Source organism: Zychaea mexicana (genome assembly GCF_025766255.1).
Source record: "Zychaea mexicana strain RSA 1403 chromosome Unknown BDB00scaffold_52, whole genome shotgun sequence".
Classification (NCBI taxonomy): Eukaryota; Fungi; Mucoromycota; class Mucoromycetes; order Mucorales; family Lichtheimiaceae; genus Zychaea; species Zychaea mexicana.
The window spans coordinates 56,717-83,718 of NW_026516715.1; the positions used below are offsets into that span (position 1 = coordinate 56,717).

The 27,002-nt window shown below is 44.4% G+C and overlaps 9 protein-coding genes across 9 annotated transcripts; 5 read left to right on the forward strand and 4 right to left on the reverse strand.

Annotated features, from left to right (window-relative positions):
• The first annotated feature begins 219 nt into the window (after positions 1-219).
• Positions 220-2,305, forward strand: BDB00DRAFT_463303 (translation protein SH3-like domain-containing protein). Its single transcript, XM_053117472.1, has one exon. The coding sequence runs from the start codon at positions 707-709 to the stop codon at positions 1,814-1,816; it is 1,110 nt and encodes a 369-aa protein (XP_052978216.1). The 5' UTR covers positions 220-706; the 3' UTR covers positions 1,817-2,305.
• BDB00DRAFT_463304 (uncharacterized protein) lies at positions 2,306-3,689 on the forward strand. Its single transcript, XM_053117473.1, has one exon. The coding sequence runs from the start codon at positions 2,795-2,797 to the stop codon at positions 3,485-3,487; it is 693 nt and encodes a 230-aa protein (XP_052978217.1). The 5' UTR covers positions 2,306-2,794; the 3' UTR covers positions 3,488-3,689.
• Positions 3,690-4,875: 1,186 nt separating this feature from the next.
• BDB00DRAFT_766188 (uncharacterized protein) lies at positions 4,876-6,353 on the reverse strand (the record flags this gene model as incomplete). The annotated part of the gene is made up of 4 exons (XM_053119574.1): positions 4,876-5,262; positions 5,417-5,576; positions 5,688-5,949; positions 6,083-6,353. The coding sequence occupies 4 exons, from the start codon at positions 6,351-6,353 to the stop codon at positions 4,876-4,878; spliced, it is 1,080 nt and encodes a 359-aa protein (XP_052978218.1).
• A 413-nt stretch (positions 6,354-6,766) lies between these two features.
• BDB00DRAFT_830431 (uncharacterized protein) lies at positions 6,767-8,808 on the reverse strand. Its single transcript, XM_053124032.1, has 2 exons — positions 8,346-8,808; positions 6,767-8,188 (listed from the first exon to the last, which is right to left on the reverse strand). The coding sequence occupies exons 1-2, from the start codon at positions 8,739-8,741 to the stop codon at positions 7,208-7,210; spliced, it is 1,377 nt and encodes a 458-aa protein (XP_052978219.1). The 5' UTR covers positions 8,742-8,808; the 3' UTR covers positions 6,767-7,207.
• Positions 8,809-9,457: 649 nt separating this feature from the next.
• BDB00DRAFT_830435 (uncharacterized protein) lies at positions 9,458-10,314 on the reverse strand. Its single transcript, XM_053124033.1, has one exon. The coding sequence runs from the start codon at positions 9,940-9,942 to the stop codon at positions 9,478-9,480; it is 465 nt and encodes a 154-aa protein (XP_052978220.1). The 5' UTR covers positions 9,943-10,314; the 3' UTR covers positions 9,458-9,477.
• A 1,186-nt stretch (positions 10,315-11,500) lies between these two features.
• On the forward strand, positions 11,501-13,953 carry BDB00DRAFT_830440 (fumarate hydratase). Its single transcript, XM_053124034.1, has 9 exons — positions 11,501-11,656; positions 11,743-11,902; positions 12,002-12,072; positions 12,199-12,439; positions 12,565-12,807; positions 12,896-13,128; positions 13,199-13,244; positions 13,329-13,488; positions 13,563-13,953. Exons 1-9 carry the CDS (start codon positions 11,571-11,573, stop codon positions 13,724-13,726), a joined length of 1,404 nt encoding a protein of 467 aa, XP_052978221.1. The 5' UTR covers positions 11,501-11,570; the 3' UTR covers positions 13,727-13,953.
• A 422-nt stretch (positions 13,954-14,375) lies between these two features.
• On the forward strand, positions 14,376-15,566 carry BDB00DRAFT_766226 (uncharacterized protein; the record flags this gene model as incomplete). Its single annotated transcript, XM_053119576.1, has 6 exons — positions 14,376-14,474; positions 14,594-14,698; positions 14,778-14,874; positions 14,947-15,004; positions 15,088-15,340; positions 15,426-15,566. 6 exons carry the CDS (start codon positions 14,376-14,378, stop codon positions 15,564-15,566), a joined length of 753 nt encoding a protein of 250 aa, XP_052978222.1.
• Positions 15,567-15,627: 61 nt separating this feature from the next.
• Positions 15,628-18,114, reverse strand: BDB00DRAFT_766146 (uncharacterized protein; the record flags this gene model as incomplete). Its single annotated transcript, XM_053119569.1, has 9 exons — positions 15,628-15,851; positions 15,922-16,029; positions 16,087-16,262; positions 16,335-16,520; positions 16,589-16,742; positions 16,963-17,083; positions 17,169-17,635; positions 17,808-17,926; positions 18,026-18,114. The coding sequence occupies 9 exons, from the start codon at positions 18,112-18,114 to the stop codon at positions 15,628-15,630; spliced, it is 1,644 nt and encodes a 547-aa protein (XP_052978223.1).
• A 492-nt stretch (positions 18,115-18,606) lies between these two features.
• Positions 18,607-20,245, forward strand: BDB00DRAFT_463636 (uncharacterized protein). Its single transcript, XM_053117474.1, has 2 exons — positions 18,607-19,033; positions 19,090-20,245. Exons 1-2 carry the CDS (start codon positions 18,703-18,705, stop codon positions 20,175-20,177), a joined length of 1,419 nt encoding a protein of 472 aa, XP_052978224.1. The 5' UTR covers positions 18,607-18,702; the 3' UTR covers positions 20,178-20,245.
• Positions 20,246-27,002: the final 6,757 nt, after the last annotated feature.

The following is a 27,002-nucleotide window of genomic DNA, read 5'->3' on the forward strand; positions in this document are numbered from 1 at the left end:
AACAGATTGTAGAACGCCCAGCATATGGAAAATTTTTTTTCTAAAAGGACATTCTTTCGATGCACAAAGCCGTATTGTATGCTTAATTCTGATTATTGCCCATTGGCGTATATCTGTACCCAAAATTGTTCATTCCGATCGGTTTAAAAGGTACGATTATCTGGCTGCGGTGGCCACATCGATAACAATAGTTTTCAGAGAAAAGACACGGTCGCACCACCGACTACACTTACTATAAGCGCACATATAAAAATAACCTTATCATATGAGAGAGTATTTTGCTAGAAAATATACGTCTATTGTAATGCATATTACTTATGAAGAGATAATCTGGAAGTTTCAATACATGTAATACTTGTTGTTAGAATAGTGTATATATACGATGAGACAACGGGTTTTGGAGGCAACAGTCTTTAATGCTGCTTACGTTCCTCCTTCATTAATGTCCCGAAACTTCTCTTTAGAACTTGATGGCAATCACTACTGCCAATTCTTGTCAAATTGAAGCTGCTTGCCCTCCTTAGAATCCGCTTGTAGAGTGGCGGGGAATGCTTGACAGGTAGCACTTGAGATCATCGGACTACAAAAATGGGCAATTGGAGGTGGCAGATGTGTGACCGCTCTGTTGTTTTTGCTTTCTAATGAACGGGCGGTCAGTCGGAACCTTGACCTTGGGAAAAGCCAAAAAAAAAACATAATAACACAAATGTTGCGTCTTGCGGGTGTCCGTTTGCTGCAGCAAAGAATCGGTTATAATGCATGCAATGTTGCACGTCAACAAGTCGTTGCCAACAAAACTGTAGCAGGTCGATGGGGATTCCGTTCATTCAGCAGCAAGGTCACCAAAGAAGAGTCGTCATACGTTAGCGGATTCAGCACACAGGGAAACGTAGCTGCCGATACACAAGCATCAGCGACGCCTTCCCAACAGTTCAAAACATATAAGCCCACGACTCCCGGTAAACGTTGGTTAAAGCGCGTACCACGTGACCACCTTTACAAGGGCAAATCTGTTCGACGATTGACGGTTGCCAAACGAAGCACGGGCGGTCGTAACAACTCAGGTCGCATTACTATTCGACATCGCGGTGGTGGACACAAGCGACGTATTCGTATAATCGATTGGCAACGAGCCGAGTCAGGTCAGCAAACGGTAGTTCGTTTAGAACACGACCCCGGACGAAGCGCATGGATTGCCCTGTTGCGACACGAAGAAAACGGCAGTCTGAGCTATATTGTTGCTCCACAGGGCGTGAAGCCAGGAGACAAGGTGATGAGCTATCGAGCCGAAGGTGCACAACGCAGCAGCAGAAAAGACAACAGCACATTAGACGAGCACGGTATCACACGCACAGCTTCGATCGATCCTGGTAACTGTATGCCGCTCAAGATGGTCCCTGTGGGCACAATCATCCACAACATTGGCCTGAAGCGCAATGGCCCTGCGGTCATGGCACGCGCAGCAGGTGGTTACGCACAGTTGATTCAGACGGGCGAGACGGGATATGCACAGGTTCGTCTGTCGAGTGGTGAGGTTCGGTTAGTCCCTGTGGATGCGTGCGCCACGATCGGCGCGGTAAGCAATCCTGACCATCAGCACGAAACGCTCGGCAAGGCCGGTCGTTCCAGATGGATGGGTATCCGCCCAACAGTTCGTGGTGTGGCCATGAACTCGACGGACCATCCTCACGGTGGTGGTCGTGGTAAATCCAAGGGTAACAAGCATCCACGATCGCCTTGGGGTGTCCTGGCAAAGGGTGGAAAAACCAGAAAGACACCTAACCAGTTCGTGGTCAAGCCCCGTCCTAGACGATAAAAAGATTGAGAGCACATTCTGTAAAATTAATTATAAAAATATTAATAGAAAGGAACAAAAAAGCATGGTATCTATTTTACTTTTTTCTAACATAGGAGACATCTAAGAGAGAATCGAGCGAAAGCGAGAGAAGGAGGGAGTGTGGTGTGGAGTGGAGTGGGTTCTATTGTACATGATTACCATATGCTGGCTGGGGTCCCTGCACGAACATGTCACCGGGGTAAATGCATATATTGAATTATGTTGGAAAAAAAAAGGGACATTCCTCAAGGACGATTAAACATTTGCTTTCTATTATAGAGAGAGACTAAGGCTCTTCATCCACTGCCTCGGACGCAGGGTTGCCTGGCTAGAACGAATCGTCCTTTATTTACACCGATTCACCCCACTACAACAAAGACAATCGGCTGTTGTCATGCCAACCGAGAAGGGGGGCTTGGAGAAGAGAAGAGCAAGATCAAGAGGAAGAACAGATGATCTCAGTTACCAGGACAACGGGGTCAAATAGTGCCAATGCATCGAATATGATAGCATGTACACAGTATATGTATACATACATTATATATACACACACACACTGCCCATATTATAAACCACATTGACCAACGCGCACTGGTCAAGGAGTTGTACCGCTCTTTTTATTTAATTCGTCCTCTTGTGCTCTTGAGAGGTCATGCACTTGCCCGGGCATCAGGAGAGGTCGAGGGGGGGGGGAGAAGTCCATTTCATATGACGCACGTGCAACATCAAGAGGGGATCATGCATGGGCTTGCCATGTCAATGAGCTGACTTTTTTTTTTTTTTTTCTCTTTTTTGTTTTTGTTCGGATAGTTTAAAAGCACATAGCTTGTTTTCTTTCTTTTGTTTATATCTTTGCAGCTTCCTTTTCTTTATCTCCCAACTCTCTCTCTCACACTCACACTCACTTAACACTCACTCAACCACTTTTTTCCCTTTCCTCTCATTTAAACCCGCTCAATGGCACCCGACCTCCAGTTCGATCAAGGCATAATGAAGCTGTCCAGCTTCGACCCACAGTCCAAGCGGATGGAAACCCGCGTTCTCTGTCTTCCCGACCTACCCCGCCTCGAGTCACTTGAACACCTTTTCACTGCTGCGGCTGCAGTTTCTGCTGGTACTACCACCACCAGCAACTCGTCCAACAGAAGCAGATATGCCCAAGTCTTTGCAGAACCTACTGCCTCAACATCGTTACGCTTGACAAAATCATTTACGGGCAGCAGTAAAAAGTCATCATCATCTATGCGTGGTATTCCTCGTCGCTGCTTCTCCAATCCATCATTGTCGTCGCGCAAGAACAAAGAGTCTGGCAGCAGCGGCAGTAGCAACAGCAACAGCAACAACAAGAGCCACATTGTACCCGGCACAGATAGGATGATGATGATGGCAGGCGAGTCTTGGAAGTCGACAGGATGCCGCCGCTCTTCATCACGACGCAGTCTATCGCACGCTATTCACGCTTTCACGGGATTGCTACAAAAAGCAAAGAGATCGTCGACGCTTCGCAACAAACAGCAGTGGCACAACGAAACGTGGTTCGTCGAGATGCGCATGTCGACCGAGGAGCTCGAGCGGCCTTCAAAGAAGAAACGGGTCGGAACGCATACCGAGAACTGGTGGGCTTCTTCTCCGCCGATTTGTGCGTGTTAATTTTTTTTAGCTCTACTGCTTTCATTATTCTTTCATACATACCCGTCCTTTTGAGACAATCTTATAGCACACCCCCCCACCCCTTCATCCACACCCCATTCATTTCATATCAAAAATGCTTTTTATCGACCCCGGAGGTCCCATTCCTTTCTCTTTCAATTGCACAGCACAACACACCCACACCCACCCCCACCCCTTCCAGTTCATTCATTCCAGCATTTTGTTTTCATGACCCAAATAAGCTACTCTCGGATTAGCCATTTATATCCACCAGCGATTGACAGCAGATTCTTCTCGGCTTATCCTTACGGGTAATATCCGAGAAAAGAGTCTCTTTTTTTTACGCCCATCGTCATCGGATCTTTTTTTTTCTATCTCCCTTTTTATTTGATGTAGCAAGTAGATGTACAGTAATCTTGTCATCCCCTGTCCACTCATTCCGCGTTGTTCTTCGTTTTCTCTTTTTCTTACTTTTATTTATAACGATAATACAACCAAACAGACCATCATCATCATCATCATCATCAACAGCACTAGCACAGCCAACATCTTTGATCATTTTAAAAAAATTAAACGCTATTCACTATTTATTGTGGAGCTGTTTTTGATTATTACCATTGCAGATCTTTTCCTTTCTTTTTTTAGCCACAGCTTTTTTTATAGTGACTGACCCAGTACCATCTTTGTCTTTTCCACGGTGGTGCTTCTATAGTATATACACGAATGCATGACTTGGATGATTAGTGGTACATATGAGTTGGGAGAAGCAAGAGGAAGAGAGTCTGAGCTTTTGTTACATTGGACATGCATCTAAATCTATGATAGCGCGATCAGAACTGCACGAGGAGAGACTATTACATGTAGAAGAGTCTATTATCCACTTACTCATTTCCTGTCCCCCTTTTCCCCTATACAGTACATAGAATGTAAAGAACCTTTCCACAACGACATACATACAGCATCATCTGTGCTGCTGACCCAGTTCATATAGCTTACTATGGAGCACAGTGCGTCCATGCGCTGGCCAGCCTTTTCATTATGCATATCCCCAGAAAAAGAGAGAGAAAGAAAAAAAACGCCATGATCGAAAACAACTCCTAATCAATAATAAGCTTTATCCTCTATGTACAGCTTTCTGGCTGGCTGAAGGGGTGTTTTGGAGGGCTTAGAGGTACGCGTATAATAAGGAATAAGAAAAAAAAAAGAAAAATATGAACGATAAATGTATGCTCTTGTGTGGTGTGGGTTGTGTAAGGGGATGATGAATGTTGCTGTTAGGATTGTAGTAATGTAGTAATAGTAGTTTCAATGGATGAAAGAGATATGAAATGATATAACAAGCGCAGAGATGATGGTGGACGGGGGGCGGTTTGGGTGGTAGGCGAACTTTATGAATGTAACAAACTCGTCCTTTCATCCGGCTCACTGGTGGTAGTGGTATCTTGCTGTTGTTGTTGGCGTGAGCGTAATTTAGTCCACAGCCCTTTGCTTTTGGGGAGTACCTTTGCATGCTTCTGAATATTGGATGCAGATTCCTGCTCGGGTTCTGCTCCGGCTGCTGCCATATATCCCGGCTGCCATGAGATAACAAGCACACCGCTGATAAGGACAGCAATGCCCATGAGCACCGCGACCATTTGCCACCAGAACAATCGTTCCCACTGATCGTAATAGACCAGTCCATTGAACAGACACGAGACGTTGAAGGAGCAGAAGTTTAGGGGGACAAGAATAATCGTGTCGCACAGGCGGATGCCTCGGTTCAAATAGTAAAGCTTCATAAAGCCCATTGAAAAAGAGAGAGAGAGAGTATGAGTATGAGCAAAAGGAGGTGGTGTGATGTTTTTGGGGTGCGGGGGGGAGGGCAATGGGTCAAAATGCACGACCCCAGACCCAACCCAAACCAAAGAAGAGGACGATCGATCTTACCTGCAATACTGCTGTAAATATGAGCGCTAATACCAACAGCCATGTAAGAGGATTGGCAAACTGATTATCGTGGTGGAAAACTGAAAGGATCAGCAGTTCTAGACCGCTTTTTGCAAACAGCATGGCCTGGCTGCTGATGTTGGCACCGAATACACCGTAGCTATACGATAAACAGCAACAAGATGGGATCGTCAATAAAACCATGAACCTATCATAAACAGAGAGAGAGAGAGAGAGAGAGAGGCTCCTGAATTCCTAGAAACCCACATACCTGATCCCTAGCCACATCTTGAGGTCTGGACGAGCATAGATGCCTCCCAACCAACGTCCTGATGCTTCTGACCGTTCTGCATTGTATTGGATAAGGTGCGTCAAGACCAGGCCCAGACACGTGAATGACTCGATGACGGCAAAATACACAATAAATGCAGGTCGCTTGTACAGACGAATAAGATCTTGCAGCGAATGATTGGGTTCTGGCACAACGCCAAATCCAGCAACAAGCATAGCGCCGATAACAATAAGCATTGTTCCTAAATAACATATCCCATCGGGTGTTATTCATCAACTATACTGCAATCCTCTTTTTTTCTTCGCCTCTCTCTCTTTTCTCTCTCGCACACACACACACTTTTTCTTTTTTACTACCCTTGAGCTATGTGTTACCTAGTATCGTTTTCATTGTAAAGGGATCGCCCAAGACGATCTTTGCGAATATGGCATTGAATACCAAACCAATGGCACCAATGGGTGCCAGGATGACAATGGGCAAATATCCAATAGTACAAGTCGACTGAACAACGTTGCTCATTGTATAAATTAAAAATCCCGAAAGCCATAATGGTCGTTTGTAGAATGGGAGATTGTCGTCGCTTCCGAGCCGTTGTTCGACGAGATGAGAGCGACGTTGAAGTGATATACCAAAAGCTTGGGTCATGCTGGCCAGCAGCGCAATGGCGAGTGGGCCCCATACATCTTTAGGTCCATCGGCTAGCGATGTTGCTGCAATGATGGTAGTGGTCGTACTAGTAGGAGCAAGACTTAATAACGAGGATAGGCTCATATACAAAAAAGATCGATATATATATATAAAGAAAAAAAGAAGGTGGCAGTCTATACTGGGCTTCAGCAGTTTTTTGGACCCCCTCCTCCTCCTCCTCCTCCTCCTCTCGGTGCACTAGTGCATGTCTAATTCGGGGAAATTACTATTTCGTAGCAAATGTTATTTTTATTTTATAATTAGGCTCGTGATAATGAAATGAGAGAGAGAGAGAGAGCCTCTCAAACGTGGCCGTGTAACAAACACAAGTATCACTTCTCATGGCAGCAGCTTTTGAGACTTGTTGTTGCTGTTGTCCACATACAATGCCACACAATTCCATGATATTTTGGCTCATGACATATATATAATGCTGAGACACACACACACACACACACACACATTCGGAAGCGGGGAGGGAAGGGGAGGAGGGATGGGTTGCGGAAGAGGAAAAGAAAGGGAGACAGGGGTATTGGTGGTAACTGGTGATTTATACGTGTGATGATAATGAGAGGATTGGATATGGGGGTTTGCTTGTAGACATGGGTAAAAAGAAATAGTTACAAAGAGTTTTCCTCTTGCTTGTTGATCATCGTCATCGTCATCAACTGCGAATTAGAGAGAGAGAGAGAGAAAAGTGTATAGATCACCTCGTACAAGCACTGAGACGATAGAGAATACAAGAAGAAAGTGTAATGGTGATAGATATACAAGAAACAAAACTGCAGATAAACAAAAAAAAAAAAAAGAGTTTATACCAGTTCGCACCGCAAGTTGGATTCGCGTCGCCGGTCGCCACGGACAAAAGGATCCTTGCGTCGGGGCAAGAAGCCTCTTGGCTTGAGAGGACTGAGTAGTTTGCGAGCACGGATCATGTTGAGTTCGGATGAAATGATTCGTAAATGATCTGGGTTGGATCGGGTATCTCGGGTGTAGGTGTTGGTGTCTGGATTGAATCGTGGCTGCGTCGTAGCCTCGGAACGTCGCCGCTGTGAAGCCGGCCGACGGGGAGCAGGGGGCATCGGGATAAACCCGTCTTTCTTGCTCGGTTTGATGGGTTTATAAGGCGTGGCGGGTGATGAGGAGGATGACACGACCGACGACGGCGGCGATTGCTGCTGCTGCTGCTGCGAAGGCGAGGACACTGACGATGACAGAACCAGTGACCGCCGGAGTTGTGCGATCGTTTGGACCCATCGCACCTGATGCATATCTGACTGCTGTGGCGGCGACGATGACATGGCATACGATGGGGTTGTCAACGTAGACGGCGTTTGGGCCTTGGAAAACGAGGAAATGGAGTGTCGACGCACTAATGACTTTTCACTTTCTGTCAGTACTGCGCTTTTGACACTAAGCTCGTCATCCAGATCATCCTCGTCGTCGTCTTCTTCTTCTTCTTCTTCTTCTTCTCCATCACTCTTCCAGTGAGGATGCATCCGCCCCTTTCGTCTATGATGATGATGGTGGTGGTGGTGGCGGTTGTGATGTGGACGATGATGGTGTGGACGCGACATGATTCCGTCTTCTTCTTCGTCTTCATCGTCCTCTTCTTCTTCTAGCTCTTCGTCATCTGCTTCGTCCATTGTTTGGACACCGTCGAGCGTCGGACGCCCAGGAATGGGTATGGGCTCGCTGGGTGGAGCACTGAGTGAAGGAGGCGGCATATGTAATGGCAGGACCTGCGTGAAAAAGTCCGCATACAGGAACGACTTGAAGCGACCTTTGTCTTCCTAACATTATGAAATAGCCAGTATAGAGAAGGAGTTTGTCGTAGGCATGAGTTGTGGATGATAACTGTAGAATTGACCGTTCCTTTGTAAAATTCGCTCTCTCTCTCTCTCTCTCTCTTTTGTCCGTCCCTTTTTTTTCTCTCAAATTGATATATACCACTTCTTCGTCGTCTGGCAGAGACTCTTTACTATCGACGACAATCCAGTCTTCCACATGGGACATTCGCCGCATAGGCTTTTGTTGTTCGGGATCGGGTGTGGCGGAAGATTTCTGTTGGGGTTGTGGCTGTTCCTTTTCCTCCGCTTGTTGTTGTCGTCGTTGTCGTTCTTGACGTCGCTGCTGTGATGTCTTTTGAGTTCCCAATTCTCTCTCATGGCGTCCACTGCTTTTTTTCCTGCGCTTCTTTAACAGCGGCGGGATGGCGCCGTAAGGTTTGGGAGCTTGAGCAGCAAGCTGTTTGATAATTTCCTTGAACGGAGACGGCTGCTCTTCACCCATCATGTCAGGGAATGGAAATGGTTCTGAGCGAGAAGCTGACAACAGAGTTGGCATCAATGGAAGAGGGGGAGAGAAAGAGGTGCGAGTGAGAGAAACTGAAGGAGAGAGAGAGAGAGAGAGAGAGAAAAAAGAGGGTGGGGGAGGGGGGGAGGGGAGGGGGTCAGCTTAGGAAGCGTTTGGAGAAAAAAAAAATTCAAAGGCGCTCTCGCCCGCTCGCTCTGGAGTGTCTCATCCATTTGCCTCTCTACTCTTCTGTTCCTGCTGCTAGGATTTAAGTCACAGGGAGGCAGACAGAGAGGCAGAGACAGAGAGGCAGAGAGAGAGAGAGAGAGAGAGAGAGAGATTTTTATTTTTGTTTCTCCAACACACACACAACAAACGTTACGCTAAATACGCCCAGCACCCCACAGCAGTCGATACGCTCGTTCTTGTTGTTGTCATCAATTACATTGCTCTTTGCGGTCCAAGGCATTTGTTATTCTCATTGTACAATGGGAGACTACTACTTGTTGTTGCTGCTGGTTTCCCCAGATATGCTCCAATTAAGGTTCATGTGGTACCACTTGCTGCATTACACGCAGCTGGCTGTGAGAAACTGAACTATGATGCTGCTGCCACGAAAACGTGTGTAGTTATGGGTATGATGGGGGTGTATATACTGCAGCACCTGTGGCTGTTGTCTTTTTTGGAGCAAAAGAACCGACACCATTGCGTTTTTGTGCGAAAATGACCGTTCTCCTCCTTCTTCTCTGCCTCGTATATGTTGGTTGTTTTTTTTTTTTTTGTCCATTCAGCTTTTGCGCCATTGACGATAACTTGAGCCATTGCCGTACTGTGGCTGTTGCTGTTGCCAAGAAGTTCGGTGCATTGCTGGATCCAGGTCGACAATGTGGTTCTTCCGCGGCTCGTACCTGGAGTAGGCGACGATGGTGGTCACCAGCGCAACGCCGGTGAACAGGGACCACTTTGTCCATTGGTGCTGCTCCTGTGGAGACGCTCCTTTTCGTGCTTCAGGTGGTCTTTCTTGCCATGCTGCAGCGGCCGTGTTTGCGGCCATAGAGACGTCCTTGCCTACAAGGCGTCGATATGCCGCGGTAATGTCTCGAATATCTGGCTCGCCTTGTGCTGACGGCTCTCGGGCAACATCGGGATGATGCTTCTTACATAGCTCTATGTATCGTCTGCGGATCTCCTTGCTTGTTGCTGTTTGGGCGACACCGAGTAACTGGCGATCCTTCAACCGAGAAGCCGACATGGGAAATGGTGGTTGTGGAAAAAGAAACAGAATGATTTCTGGTTTTTTAAAGTCCAGCAATTATAATTGCCTTTTGATGTGTTTCCCCAAAAGGCCTGGGAGTCGTCGTTGGTTTTCCCACCTCTTCTTATAATCTTTTGCCTTTGATTGATAAGCAGCACACCGTTTCCTTTTGTGGACAGCGGGCAAGATATGTCTAGTGAGAGCATATACACCTCTCCCGTCAAAACAATTCAATAGTCGGTAAATAGCTGTGAGTTCCTTTCATGTTTCAGGTTATGTATGGAAAGTCGTGTTCTTTGGAAACAATCACGCACATACAGTTTATACCGAACAACAAATAAAACATTGCTCGCGTCAATGCAATTAGTGTGTCTAGAGCCCCATTCAGTTACCAAGTAGAACACAGTTCTTTAGGTTCCTGCGTGTGTGTGTGTGTGTGTGTGTGTGTGTATCGATCGGTGTAATATGCAGCAGTCTCTTGAGGACAGCCAGCATATACACCTAAGAAATGGCCCGCTTTGTTATCTTGGGTTACACTTTACAAAAGTACTCCCACACGTAGAGAATTAGCACTCACGGTTCCTTTGTGAAACTTTGCCCATTTCACTGCTACGATGCCAATATCCTGATACGGAGATGACTTGACCCTTACGGTTCTGATCCTTTGATCCACTCATCATCATTCCATGTAACTCAGAATGTAAAGAGCCAGCCTCTTTAACCAAAATGACATACATACATGATGAACAATGGTAACAGATGGTGCTGCAATGTTTATCCTCCACTGCTTCATTATCTAATCTTCCAGATGACACATGAGTATCCTATTTGTTTCTTTGCGTCAATCTGTTTCCAAGTAGCTGGTAACAAACGTGATGATGAGCCCTGCTGGTATCATATGTGTATACATTACGTGCATATGTTTACAGTCATGCAAGCGTGCCTTACACATCCGTGACTTGGGCTTGTTCTATATATATATACACACACACACACACATATATATATATATATATATATATACGCGCTGCACCGACCCATCGACAACATGCACAGATTAACATGATATCTTGTTTTAAAAGAACAGACAACACATGAAGTTAAAGTCAGTAGAACGTTTGTCGGATTTGACACTTGGTGTGAATGACCCAAATCATATGAAAATCACCTACATCGCTTAGCTCACAACCTTACCCAGCGTCACGACCGCCTTTCTTGAGAAAAACTGGCTGAGAAAACAGGTGATTTGCCCTCTTCGCTTCAAAGCGTACGTGAAGTTTAAGCGGCCTTTGGCGTTTTCTGATGAGTAAGTTTATTACTGTTGTCGCTCATTTTATCGCGTGATGTTTTCATATACAAAAAACAATGCCGAAAGAACAGACCCTGTCTTATCAACACATAGACACATCGTGCTCTAATGGAACACGCTGGTTTTGGACCATGATACAGCGTTGTTATGCATGGCGCAACTTCCATGGGAACGAAGCATGAGTGCTTATGTTTTGGTTTTTTTTCGGTCCCCGTGTGAATTAATTCCGACTGCATAATAAAGAGAATCTGTCTGTCTTTTTTTTTGTTTACCCTCCTTTTCCCGTTTGTTATCACTTTTTTTTTCATCAACCGTTATGAGCACCGACTTTCGAGTAGAACGCGATACTTTTGGCGAGTTGCAAGTTCCTGCCGACCGTTATTGGGGTGCCCAAACGCAAAGGTAAAACAGAGGGACCGACCCTAAACCCGGCGTGACGTGTAGAGATCATCGCCAGCTTCTTCTCCTGATGATTGTTAAAAAAACAGATCTTTGCAAAACTTCAAGATCGGAGGAGTCCGCGAGCGTATGCCCCCGGCTCTGATCAAGAGCTTTGCCATCTTGAAAAAAGCAGCTGCGAAAGCAAATATGAGCTATGGTATTCTTGATCAAAAGATTGGTGATGCTATTGTCCAAGCGGCAGATGAGGTATGAACTTGGATAGGGAGGGGGGGGGCGTATATATGATTAGGTTGGGGCTTTTCTTTTTGACTGATCGGCGACCTGGGGTTTGTTTTGTTGGTGCAGGTAATTGCCGGTAAATTGTACGATCACTTTCCGCTAGTGATCTGGCAAACGGGTTCAGGCACACAAACACAGTAAGTAGCATGATCATCAAAAAGCGGGCTGGATATGACGACAGTATTCGCACGAAGAGCATGCAAGGAGTTCGAGAGAAATCATATATTAATCGCCATGCCGCAAACACAATCAAAAACAAAAAGCATGAACGTCAACGAAGTGCTGTCGAACCGGGCTATTGAGATTTTGGGTGGCGAGTTGGGTAGCAAAACGCCGGTCCATCCTAACGATCATGTCAACATGGGCCAGTCATCCAACGACTCGTTCCCTACAGCCATGCATATTGCAGCTGTGGTCGAAATAAGCGAACAGCTTGTTCCAGCTTTAGCCGAGCTACGTGACGCAATTGCAGCCAAGTCTGAGGAGTTCAAGGATATCATCAAGGTGTGTGTGTGTGTGTGTTGGTCTTTATAAAGGGCGATGACGATGATGGGATGTGTTTATCTGCTGTATGCTGATCATTCTCTTGCCTGTAACCACATGGTCATTACACTACATCCTGCATTTAGATTGGCCGCACCCATTTACAAGATGCCACTCCTTTGACTTTGGGTCAAGAATTCTCAGGATATGTCCAGCAGCTCACGTATGGTATCGAGCGTGTGCAAGGAACCATCCCACGTCTTTCTCGTTTGGCCCAGGGCGGTACAGCAGTTGGCACTGGATTGAATAGCCGTGAGGGCTTTGATGTCAAAATTGCAGAGATTGTCTCCGAAGTCACTGGCGAGCACTTTGAAACTGCCCCCAACAAGGTGAGTGTTCCTTTTTCAAAAAAAAAAAAACCACACAAAGTGGATGTGTGCCGCATGCACATACATGTATCTCACCGTTGTTTCTCAGTTTGAAGCACTGGCATCCAATGACGCCGTTGTCGAATGCTCTGGTGCGCTCAACACGATAGCAGTTTCGCTCATGAAGATTGCAAACGATATCCGCTACCTTGGATCAGGTCCTCGTTGTGGTTTGGGAGAACTGAGCTTGCCCGAGAACGAACCCGGGTCTAGCATCATGCCAGGCAAGGTCAACCCTACACAATGCGAGGCCATGACTATGGTGTGTGCCCAGGTGATGGGGTAAGTCATTCTTCCGTTTCGAAAAGCAATACATAGTTTATTCACATTCAAAACTTTGTTCGTTCGATAGCAATGCTACGACTATCAGTGTCGCTGGAAGTTATGGTCAATTCGAGGTAAAGTTATTGCCTACAAGAGTATCATGATCGCTGTGACGGATTCGAAGCGCTGAACTTGGTTCTATGTATCTTTCTTAATAGCTTAATGTCTTCAAGCCTGTTATGATTGCCAACCTTTTGCAGTCTATTACTTTGATTGCGGATGCTTGCAGATCGTTCACTCAAAACTGCGTTGTTGGCATTGTTGCAAACCGTGAACAAATCAACAAAATCATGAATGAGTCACTCATGTTGGTCACTGGTGAGCTTTTACCCCACTTTTTCTTTCTGTGAAGAATACATTGCTAAAGTTGAATTTTCTGTGCTTGTTCATAGCCCTCAACCCATACATTGGATATGATAAAGCCGCTGCCTGTGCCAAAAAGGCTCACAAGGAAGGGACTACGTTAAAGGAAGCTGCTATCAGCCTTGGTGCTTTGAACGAGGAGCAGTTTAACGAATGGGTTCGTCCAGAAGAAATGATCGGCCCCAAGAAATAATGTATATAGACACTGTTGATTGAAATATATGAAGGTTACGACATGAATAGTGTGCTCCCTATTCGATTATTAAAAGTCCTGTTCTCATACCCCATACCTCTTGGTATATCGATCACTTGTGGGTAGCGAGCTAGTAGTCGTTTTTTTGATGCAATGTGAGCATGTAACATCAACATCACATGTGTCACCCAAAGCAGTAGTAGTAATAAGAGGGGTTTGGTTTTAATTTTGAAGCTTTAGCAGATCCAGCACCACTCGTGGTCCTGTGTCTCAGCTTTTTACTTTTCGGCCAATAATCGACGATAGTGTGTTCCTTTCAACTCGTCGCGACACTGTCTTTTGCACCATGTACCAAAACAATCCAAATGCCTACAACAACTATTATAATCCTCACGGATCGCCACCCGTGAACACGCAGACACCGCCTCCACTTCAGCATCCCATCCCACAACATCCCATTCCAAACTTCAATCAGGCTGTTCATCAAACATCCGCGTCGCCGGGCCTCCATCAGCAGCAACACCCGCAACAGCAACAACAACAACAACAACAGCAGAATTTCCAGTATCGTCAAGGTCCACAGCAACCAACACCACAACAGCAAGGTCCTTATACGCCAAACATGGGTGGACCACCTCCTACCGGCGACATGTACACCCAATTCGGTTTTAACGAACCAGCTACACAATTAGGTATGCAGTTTGCCGGAAACGCGGTCGCTCAAGGAACTGCTTATATGGAACGCAACGTAAGTGGGGGGGGGAAATAACAAGTTGCGAGATCAATAGTATCCAGCGCAAGTGATTATATGCTCTTTATAAAGAAATGGAAACTGACGGGTATGTCTGATACGTCTGTATTTGCTAGTTCAACCGATGGGTGGATATGCCTGCTTTGCGACACTATTTCAACGTGAGCAATATCTATGTCGTTAATAAACTGAGACTGATACTCTTCCCTTGGCGACACTCGGTAAGCTTAAACATAGAGGCTCTATAATATGAAAGCGTATTGATAGAGCGGTATGTAATGTTTTTTTTTGTATGTGAAGCCATGGGGCCGTTCAATAAAGCGGACAGAAACTGGTCAAATGGACGGATTCAGACCTCCACGCGAAGATATCAATTCGCCTGATCTATATATACCAGGTACATTCGGTTGACATGATTGCTTAAAAGTGCTACATGTGTATGCTGACAGATAAACGTGCTTTTCTCTAGTGATGGCTATGGTGACGTATATTTTACTCTGTGGACTTGCCGCTGGCCAGCAGGGATCGTAAGTGTGTGATAGTGTTTCAGGAATCATCTTTTTTCCCCAATTGAACTGACAGACAGAAAAAAAATGTGACATCGCTGTAGTTTCCACCCCGAGCAATTATACGTAGCAGGATGGTGCTCATTTGCGTTCTTATTCTTTGAACTTATCGGTATGCGCCTGACATGCTACTTTTTGAATATACCCTTCGAAGCATCCATGCTTGATCTGGTTTCATATTCGGGCTATAAATACGTCTGCATCATTGTTACGGATGTGATCAAGCTCCTGGGTGCTGGAAAATGGCTTTCCACGGCCGTCTTTCTATACACCGCCTTAAGTGTTGGATTCTTCTTGGTAAGTTATGCCCTGCCTATCTATGTGTGTGTAGGGTGTTGCGCGTATATTTGGCGAAATTATACTCATCTTTCCTTATATACAGCTCCGATCTATGCGCTATGTCATTTTGCCGGATGCTTCTGCTGGACCCTCCACATTCAATCCCCAACGTAAACGGCGTATGTGGTTCCTGCTAACTATCGCAGGTCTACAAATGGTGTTTATGTTTTTCCTTGTGAATTGAGAAATCTTACATATTTATTTTACACATAATAAAGAACATAAGCGTCAGCAGGTATATATCATCAGTAGTCTTCTTCAGGATCTTCTGGTTGTGGTGGCATGAAAGGAGTATCTTTGGGCACACATTGATAAAATATTTTGGTTGCCTCGACCACAGCTTGTTCAAAGCTGGTGGAGCCAGTGGGATCGCTGCACGGGATAACATTTTTGGGTAGTTGCCACGAATCTGCCAAGGACACTTGTCGGCAGCGTTGCTCGTACAAAAGTGAAAACTTGACATGTCCATCTAAAACGCAGCACGCGGGGTATGTGAGAAGATAGAAAATGGCCCGAATGTAGTGGTCAAATACGAAGACGCGTGCTTATGTCTGCTCGAAAATTACCTTCAGGCAAAAGCAAATCAATGGCCTTGTGCAGTTCATCGCGGTCTCCCTCACTTGACTCTTTCCACAAATATGTCACGTCTATTAAACAGGGAATAAGTTGAGTATCCTCGTATGATGGAGAAAAAGATAACTTACATTCATTGCGTGGACACGCCATTGTTTCATGGTTCTGGTGTAAAACGAAAATCGGTTGGTCTTTATTTCCTGCAGAACTACCTGGTGGCAACACGCTATAACATAACATGTCATCCGTTTCCCCAAACGACACTAAGGGCTTATCAGTTACAACAATGGATCGTGATATCCATTTTCTTGTAAAAATATCACCGTGTTAGTTAATTAAATAAGTGAGTAAAATATATACACGTCAGCAATAAACTTACTCATAATCGTTTGAGGATGGTATCCAACGTTCATCCAAATAATCAATGCCAGCAACAACCCAGGTGGCGTTGAATTTCTGTCCATCTTTAGTCTCTATGCCCTTGCATTCACCGGTGTTTTCGTCAATCAGAAACCGGGTCAGCTGTTGGCTAAGGATGTAAACGCCACCATATACTGCGCAGACACTTTATATTGTCATGTTAGAAAGGTTATCATCAGGAAAGAGTGAATTTGGATACCAAGAACAACTTACCGACAAAATGCTTGAGCAATTTCACTACCACCACCGTATAAAGTGCAAAGGAATGCACCTTTGTTGAACCGGCCCATCGACCGTACAAATGCCTGTGTTCGTTCCAACCCAACCTTTGTTGCAGCTAAAAAAAAAATGATGTGTGTGTTATATCCTCTCTATTCCTGTGCCATTATAACACTCACATACTTACTCTGATCATCCACTCCTGCAATAGCATAGATGATGGCGGTTTGTAATTTTCTCGAAATCTTGAACTTTTCATCCAAGAATTGTGAATATGGCATATCCTCGTTTCCTAGAAAAGCACATCATTACTTTGGGTTTACCACTTGTTTTTTCGTGATTTATGTCTTAAGAGAATAGCTTCTTACCTTGTAGTACCTCAGGATTAGTATCAAAGTCGATAGCAAACGTCAAAAAGCGCATTAATTTGCGCTTATCGATCAAGGGAATCCCCTTGTTCGTAAATACATCCTGCTTCGAGCTCGGTACCTAACAGACAAAGCAAAAGAGCCCCCCTCACCCCTTATCAATATCGGACGTCCTTTAATCCAGGTACATTTTAGAACCCACTTACTCGATCGAGTCGCCCTTGCTCGTTATCGAAAATACCAATGTCATCGACCCCCTTGAATTCCAGATATCGGCCAACTCCACTTTGGATAAGTATTTCCACGAGCTCACCATTACATGACAACAATTTGGGGGTCAAATCCAAATTGTAGGCCCTTGATGCACGCATTGCACTCAAGAGGAAATTTAATCGAGATACGCTTGGCTGCAGATCGATCGTCGTAGTATCTTGGTGTTTGCTCACTATATCCTTGACCTCTTGATTGATCGTTTCTTCGATAAGCACCTTATCGGCCGAGGGCTCAACCGAGAGGAGTGATTTGATCTTGTTGCGGACTGCGCTTTCCAAAGATTCGTCTGTGTCAGCGTCGAGTTCAACAGGTATAGATCCCGTCGACGGTTGCTCGTGTACGTTGAACGCGACCTTTCGATAGTTGTTTTTGTAGTTTTCCTGGTAGCTTATTTCGGATTCTGTAGATATCGTTAGTTTTTAGCAATGAGATAGAGTGAACTAAAAAATAGGGATTGACAAGGGCTTATATAACTCGTACCGTTGTTCTCGGAAGAATTGCGCTCTGGCATAAAAAAAACGCGGTGGTCAGTACCTGTAACCTTTTTCTTTAATAATAAAAGCTGTTCCAACCTTGTTCTATGCGTTGCTTCCAACGTAACATTTCTTTAAAACCAAAAACACTCCAATTACTGCCATAGTGGTCATTACTGTCGACATGGAGGACTTTCTTTCCTGCACGGGCAAGCGAACTTTTTTTTTCTTAGCTGTTGATTAGTAATTGTGTGGACCCTTTTCTTTTATATTGTGCGCTTGTATTGGTTGATAAAATACGAGAACAAAGCTCTCACCCCGCTACAATGGATTCGATCAAACCAGTGCCGAGCACAATGGCGTCGAAATCAGTTTCGTCGAGTAGTTGAGGGTTTTCTTTTGACATTGACAAGGAAAAGTACACGTCCCAGGTTAGGTTTAGGCGGAAACAAAAAAGGATTATTAAAAGGGGAAACGTGGACTTTGGAATATATAGTTCGTTTCCTTGACAACAACGAAAGCTCACCATATCGAACCTCTCCCGTTGTTGCCTCTCGAGACTCATTACTTTAAACATTTGAATAACATTGGCCGGTGCTTGCCAGTTTGAATCAGTTGGCAAAAATTCTGGATGGCTCTGCCGCCAACAAATAAGCAGAATATCGCCCCTAACTTCATCCGTACAAATCATTCACTATGAGACGATGCCGTGAAAAAGTGGATTAAAAACATGTTTTCAAGGTTATCCATATCGACAAGATTACTCATCAGCAGTTCAGAAGGCAAAAAGACACAATAGTTTATTCGTACATCGACATACACTGTTTTTTTTTCAATCATAGCTGTTTCTCATAATGATAATGCAATTTAAATATTTTTGCCAAACTATCAAGTGTTTCCGCCTATTCTTGACTTACCATGATGCCTCTTATCGTTGGTCAAGATAAATTGTCACCCGACATGCTGTCGCCACAAACTTTTGTATTTCCTTTCTATGGCAACGCGTAACACAGCCAAGGATCATCTGTCAACACTCCCTAGCGATATACAACACATAGTTTTCAGTCATTTGACTTTTAAGGAACGATGGCATTATGCCTCTGTATGCAACGATTGGCGCTCTGCGATTTTGGAATGGCAGGGCATGTGGGAAAGTTTGTCAATGGACGATGGGCACAACATCGTACCTGACCTCCTCCCGTATCGATCGTGCATCCGTGGATCTGTTGTAAAACAAATACGCGTGCAAGCCAGCTATGACAGAGATCATTCGACAGCTGTAATTAATTTCTTAACCGATCTGAAATGCGACGCGATTGAAGAAGGTACGTATAACAACATAACGGTTGCTACATAATAACACTAAAAACTTTTGACAAAGTTAAAATATGCTCCAGCCTTGTAAAACAGTCAGATTTCCTAAAGTTAATTGGTATATGTGGCAGCACACTTACCCGCGTTTCTATCGCACACGACGAAGAGGACCAGACCAATACTACCCCTGACATGATACTGTGTTATTGCCCGAACCTTCGCCATCTGTCCTACTATGGTTTCGTATATGGCGGTGAACAAAATAAACCACAGTTGGCGCCATCGTTCAAACACCAGCATCTCGTGGACTTGAGTTTAGAGTTTTGTAACATTGATAAGGAAGGCAGCTTTGATCCGTTACCGTTCCTGAGAACAGCAACAAATCTCCAGCGACTCTCCTTGTGCCTGTGTAATATCGTAGCAACTGGCCATTCGCTTCCGTCGCTTTTACGTGAGCATTGTCCAAAACTTGTATCTCTTTTCCTCGCCGGTTATGAGGATGGTGGAACACTCGACCAGGCAGCATACGACCAGTGCGAATGGAAGTCGAAAACAGTGAAAAACCTCTCAACTACCAAACCTATATCTTCTTCTTTGGAGCGACTTGCTTTGCACGATTCGCAAGATTTCTATAATGGATCGCAAGACCTTCTTTGTGCGATTGCAAGAGATTACCGAGAAAGCTTAAAGTTTTTAGATCTTAAAGGAGCCACACTCACATCTGAAAGTGTTTTCGGACGATTATCAGTACTCGTTTTCCCTTCCCTTGAACGCCTCGATCTCAGCCATATCGACAACGAACCAAACCTTACGCATCTTTGTCTTCATGATAAACACGATTGCATTGACGATACAGTATTGGAAGCCATTGGTATTGGCGCCAAATCTTTGGAAACACTAGAGCTCAACTCCTGTGTAAGCATCACTGCTGATGCGCTAGCAAAGCTCTTGACGGTGTTATTAGCGACAACAAATCAGCAGACGGCACCACTACTACGTTCAATAAAGTTCAACCAGGCCCCAGCAGCTGTGACACCTCAAGTCTTGGACGTGATCGCTGAAAAGTCGATGAACTCGAATTCGACACATGCATCGATGCCGGTCGTCTTAAAAGGAAACGGCGGTATAATGGATCCGTTTCAGATTTGCAGCTGAAATAGATCATTCAGACAAAAGCGATACTGCTCTGGAACAGATTTTGGAAAAACTTGACCAAAAAGCCAAACCATGGTCTGTATTTTTGCTCTCACACCCTTTTAAATTCATCACACATACCATTATCAGAAAACTTCAATGCAAATGATATATGTATAGTAGCGGTAGCGTCAATATCTCCCTCTTTCTCTCCTTGTATCCCTTTCGCTCCTTTTGGATCTTCGCTTGAATTCTCGTTGGGACAGTTTCCTTTAAATACATAAGGTGCATAAGATTTCTGTTTTTAAGAGACTAATGTGATCATGAAGGCGTCGCATATACCAAACAGTTGTAATTTTAGGGCATTGGTTACTATACACCCCTTAGAGTATACGTAGCCTGTAATGAATCTTGGAGACTGACGTGTGGAAACCATTAAAGTTTTTATTATATGCTGAACACGTGTGTGTAATAAATGTAAGTCTTCTATCATCTTTAAATAACGCGGTAGCACGAACGAACATACTAGCCGCATGATATAAGATCAATGGTATTAACCACGAACTTGAGCTGTGCCTCCGTCGTCACCCCCCACAAGATAGAATGCGCCCGGTGTCTCATATTATCAGTATCGTCAACGGTGACCAATTTGTTGCCGTCCACACGCACAAAAATGCACAGAATATAGTGTGGTCGTCAGTCGATGAAATACACTCAGTGAATCTGATTTTTTGGGCTATGTCTTTTGCGGATCCTCACTTTTTTTTTTCTTAGAAAAAAAGAGCCATTTTACATTTCAAAATAGCAACATTCTGTACCTGATAACTGAATACGTATCCGATGTGTGGGCTGGCTACCTAGAGTACTATAATATTAGATAGATCCTGGGACGAGAGAGCTAAACAACCAAACAAGACGCGAACAGCATCTTGCGTGTCATATTTATTCTCTTTCTTCCTCTATTATCATATACAACTATTCACTTTTTGCAGTAAAGCATTGGAAAAACCGGATCTGGCTCTATAAAGATAGTTGTGTGGTTTGGGTATACCCACACGGTATCTGTGAATCGGATTGAAGGCATCTGTCCATCTCGAAAAAAAGATATACGTTGTTATAAAATTACCATTAGCGTCACTAAAGTTTATTGGATACATAACATATCATTGCAGCCTACCACTTATTGATGCTCATGGAAACAATCTTGAGTTTCTTTTTGACCAAATTATGTGTAGTGCCAAATTTATTCATATACTATAGATAGGGACATGTTGTTTTTGACAAAAATAAAAGGCTTTTGATACGGACACCCCCCTCTGATCCTTACGGACACCCCCTTCTATTTTTAATCCTCATCAGGTTACACACATCCTATAAATATATACTTGTGGGGGTGTCCGCAAGGATGTGTTCACTGGATTTGTTCACTTGTTATTGTTATTATACATCTTTCGATATATAACAAAAAGGAACCATAAAAAGTACATGAAAAACATTCCTTAATGCTTTTCAAACTCTCTAGGGTGTCTCTACGGATGTGTTTATGAGCAGTAGTTTATACAAGTATACAAATGCTCCTCAATAAACAGTATACTTTGATATTATATCTTCAACTTTCTACCTACGTTTATCATCCTACTATCCCAACACTATGAAGCAATTGATTGACACTACTTATACCGGATCAAATAAGCAAATTGTGAAAGCAATCAACGAGCAAGCCAGAGAATACAACTTTGCGGTTTCAACTAAACGAAGTGAGAAGAACGTAAAAATCGTGATCCAGTGCGTACATGGTGGAAGCTATCGCAATACACATGGAGTAACTGAAGAAACGCGGGGACGCCAAACAGCGACGAAAACGACCGGCTGCCAATGGACCATGAACCTAAGGTGGTCCGAGAAGGATAAGCACTGGAAAGTAACGAAGGTCAGCAACGACAATGAGCACAACCACTCCCTCGACAAGCCTCCTCAGTATTACCACCAACACCGCACGCCAACTCTCCACGCCGAGCAGCAAATATTATCATTGACAGATAATTCCGTCAGGCCCCTCATGATACATCGAGAAGTCCAGAACCACGAAGACGGCGCAATTATGACCATGAGGGATCTATACAGTTTTCGTGCGCAAATATTCCGTGAGGATAATCATGGCGGCTTCAGTAGGATATTCGAGTTCCTCATTGGTAACAACTATATCACTAGATATAAGCTAGACGGCACAGGTAAAAGTCTCGACACCCTCTTTTTCACCCATGAAACGAGTATAGCAAAAGCACGACGATTCAACGAGATCATTGCTATCGATGCGACGTACAAAACGAGCAGAACCAAGATGCCTCTTGTCAATGTTGTTGGTGTCAGTCATCTCGGTGCATCAAAGCTCAAGAACGTGCTTATTGCCTCTGCTTTCTTGGTAAACGAGAAAGAAGAGTCGTACACCTGGATCCTTCGGACTATGCGACAAGTCATATGGCCAGAAGGAAACGTACGCATCTTCATTACGGACAACGAAAGAGCTTTAATCAACGCCATCGAGTCAACTTTCAAAGAAGAAGAGTATATACTTTGCGGGTGGCATATGGAGCAGCATTTACGTAGCATTTTCAGTACTTGCTTTCCACCGAACAGCGAAGAGATAGGCGAAGCCAAAGCTATCATTAAGCAAATGGTTTATGTTGGTAAAAAAGACGAAGCGACTTTCCAGGCTGCCATTGACGCTTATAAGTGTCTGATCGAAAAAGGTGCTCTTGCGTATACCAACGAAAACCATAAGCGATCCAACAAAAAGCACAAGAAAACAAAGTCCAAAGCGAAGCATCATGACGACAGCAGCAATAGCGAGAACGACAGAGATACTGAAGATGATGCAACGTCTGCAATACGTTTGCTGGCAAACAAAAAGAAAGAGAAAATGATGGACTATCTCAACGGGTATGTTAACTACCTTTATCCAATATTTGACTGAGGCTTTTGCCGAGTTGTGCTCACCAGCTGTATTATATTATATTATATAGCTGTCTTGAATATAAGGAGAAATGGGGTGCTTGTTATGCCGGAAGACTTTTAAACATGGGAATGAGGGCATCATCGCGTGTTGAAGGAACACACTGGCGCATCAAAGATACAATGCAAACCACCGGAAGCTTGTTTAAAACGGTCAAAGCAATTGATCGTGTCATGCGTAAATCGGTATGTACTACACCCTTTGTTTTCGAATTGAAAAGTTAATGTGTTAACAGATATGCTAATCAGAATTTTGTACTAGTTGGCTGATGAAGAGACTCAGTTTTTGCAAGAAAGACATAAAATGCCACTGTATGGAAAGCATGAATCGGCTGCGATGCAAGAGCTCTTTGGCACTATTTCGTTTTTTGCTTTGAATCGACTCCGAAGGGAGCTCAAACGAGCTTGGGATAACTGCGATAAATATCAACTTGACTCAAGCGAGTGCTGGTGTGGTACCACGCTAAACTATGGACTGCCGTGTCAACATAATATCGCACGAAAAGGGTTCAGTATAAGCTTGTTGGATATCCCTGATCGATGGCGTTTGGAATATGACAGAGGTATAATTTTCTGCTATAGTAATACTGTGATTATACTATGCGCCTGTAATATACTTCATATCCTAATATGAGAGTTATTTATCCACAGATAGCTTCCAAAAGGTGTATACTCCTGAAGCAATTGTATTAGAGCAACAGAACATGGTACTACAGAAGCTGCATGATGTACTCTACAATATGCGGTCGGATCAGCAAAAATCCGATTTACTTAGTAGTATCGATGGGACTATCGACGAATATACAATGAGTATCGACATTAGCGACATCGAATTACCAAGCAATGTGAAGACGAAAGGACGCCCAGCTAACATAAGAAATGCACGATTACCGTCAAAGTTCGAACTCGATGAAAAGGATAGCCAGCAACGCTTTCAAAATAGAAATGCCAACGAGTCAGAGGAACTCTCCGAAGGCAGCAACACTGAGGATGATAACATCTACATTTTTCCTCAACAAGGGAAAAGAAAGGATCCGGAGATGAACTTCCTTGAAAGCACGAACAAAAGGTACGTGCTCTTCTGATGGAATTCTAGCTAACAAATACTTGCAGCTATCACGATTTTTTGTAACCAAACTAAGTTGATAAACTATTGTAGATCCAAAAAAGATTTTGTACCCAAGCTGAAGTTCTTCGTTCATCCAACCATCCCTCGCAAGTTCATTGAAACAACTGTCGACATTATGTCTGATGGCTTCTGTGGCTTCCGCACAATCGCACATCATGTACACGGCAATCAAGAGGCTTTTATGTTGGTCAAGCTACAAATGCTGGAGTGCTTCAAGATAAACAAGGATATATATCAGCAGCACTATGTATTTATGCGTGAAAATTTACAGCGTATTGAAACATCACTATCTTACGCACTTGATGCTCCACGACCCCCAGAATCGTGCCCATCGGATTATTGGTTCCTTGCGCCTGACTTTGCACAGATCGCTGCAGACACTTATCAACGACCTCTTGCAATTTATCCAGACAATGATAAGAAAAAGCCAGACTCTGACGAATACGCTTATGAGCCATCTCTAATTTTGCCAATGCAAGGTCCATCGTCCGACAACAAGAATCCTCTCCCCATCATTATGCAGCATCTCAATAACAATCATTGGGCTACCATCGATACAAAAGGACGCATTATCAAGATGGACTGGCCGATTATCAACTCGATGTGTATAAAGGCATACCGATCAATGGGTAATATTGATAACCTGCGTAAAACAATAAGTGGCGTTATCTGCAGATAAAAAAGCGTGACGACGAAAAGACAGTGCGTGCTGGACCCTTTGCACTAGATTAATCACTCTACTACTTCCTGTACAGTAATTCCCTCTCTTCTCGAACACCACTCTCTACATTTCATTGTTATTTGATATATTCTGGCATATGTTAAACAGCGATGTTGATAATATTTACTCAATACCTTAAAGGAACATTATATTTTACATCACTTTGATTTATGGCTCTCCCGTTATATGGTATAGCAAATAACAGAGCACACCACTTAGGTATACTCATAACCTTACGGTCACCCCCACAAGTATATATTTATAGGATGTGTGTAACCTGATGAGGATTAAAAATAGAAGGGGGTGTCCGTAAGGATCAGAGGGGGGTGTCCGTATCAAAAGCCAAAATAAAAACATATGCCTACATGGTCGTATTGAATACAATCTACTTTTTCCGCAAAAGATAGACCTCGACTTTTTGCGTATGCAATTACAACTTGCTTTCTTTTAATGCTGAGATAAAGACGAATCTTAGCAGCGTCACGATGTGTCCATTAATTATAAGATATCATAGAGAATTGCTGCTGCCACGGTATATACTTTTGTTACGTATTAATAAAAGTTTGGGAAATTGAACTATGTCCAACCGTTACTCAAATCAGCTTACTTGCAGCCACTTTTTTTTCTTTCAAACAGCTTATTTTTTGAATAAAGGAACCGCCATGGTAATAAACGATGGATACTGTTCCCATAGCAAACTTTCTGACAGGAAGGGGCAGATTACGAAAAAAAGTTATAGAGCGAGCGGGCTCCCAATTTCTGGGCTTAAAGGCCAGCTGGGCTACGCGACTTCGCCTCTTTTCTTCTTTACCAAAGCCTTATCGTTTCTTCTGACATCTCAAAATCATGCTCTTGCTTGAAATTGTCTCCGTCTTCCTCTGCGTACTCATGATCCCCATCATGCTGTTACTGCTCTTGGCTAAGTATATTGCCATACTGGTTATACTCATGCTTTTTGCTGTCTTTGCAAAAGCGTTTTATGATTCGTTGCCATCACCACCGTCGTGGTTGACCAAGTCGTTGTTGTTTGTTTTGCGGCCATTGGTGCATTTATTGACCAAGTTGCTGTCGTTCGTCCTGCGGTCATTGGTGCATTCGTTGACCAATGCTTTGTCCAGTTTCCTGCCGACTAGTCCCTTTACGGACCTTGAAGAAGTAGTTGCTCAAGAGCCTGCTGTGCTCCAAAGCTCTGTTCGTGGAATGGAGAGACCAGTGCCTGCAGTTGCGCATTCGTTTGGAATGTCTTCTGTGGACACCGTGACTCCCCGCATTGCGACTGTGCATGGCGGTAGCTCGTCGTGCACGACTGCAAGTGACCCGAACGATCCTTTCTCTCCGCGCAACCTGCAACTCTATCAGCAGCAATGGCTGGAGCGCCTTCGCGAGGAGCGTGCTTACCGGCAAAAGCGTGCAGAAGAGTACAATTTGCTTGTTGCGGTTGAGGTTGCCCAGGGTGAAGAAACGGGTGATGCCTGCCCTGAGCTGGACACAGCAACTCCAGTAGATAGTGGAAGTCCTGCAGTGCAAGTTGTGCAGCTTGACGCGTTGTGTGCTTCGCGGCCCTCGAGCCCAGTAGCCGACCGTCATGTCTTGCCTTCTTCGCCAAAAGCGGTTGATATGTCCTTGTCTGCTGTGTCGGCGGAAGCGAGCTCCTCCTTTCCTGACTTTGACGATTCGCTCTCTTCAGCAGTTGTTGACGAGGCTCCCTTTATTGACGAGGATGTGGAGATGTTGCCTCCCGAGGCTTCATTCGAACCCTCCGAGCCTCAGGTATTTGAGTATCTGTCGACTCTGCCAGCAGTGGGTGATTCCGCAGCTGTGGTTCCTTCGGAGGTTGATCATGTCGAAGAGCCAGCGTGCTACCAAGATGCCGCTGTGCTGGCCTTTGTGCCTTTCGTTCCCGTTGCGCGCTCTGTTTGCGGCAACCCTCGTCACCGCCATCACCACCTTCGCCAACCTCCTATTCCGCCGTCGTTCCTTGCTC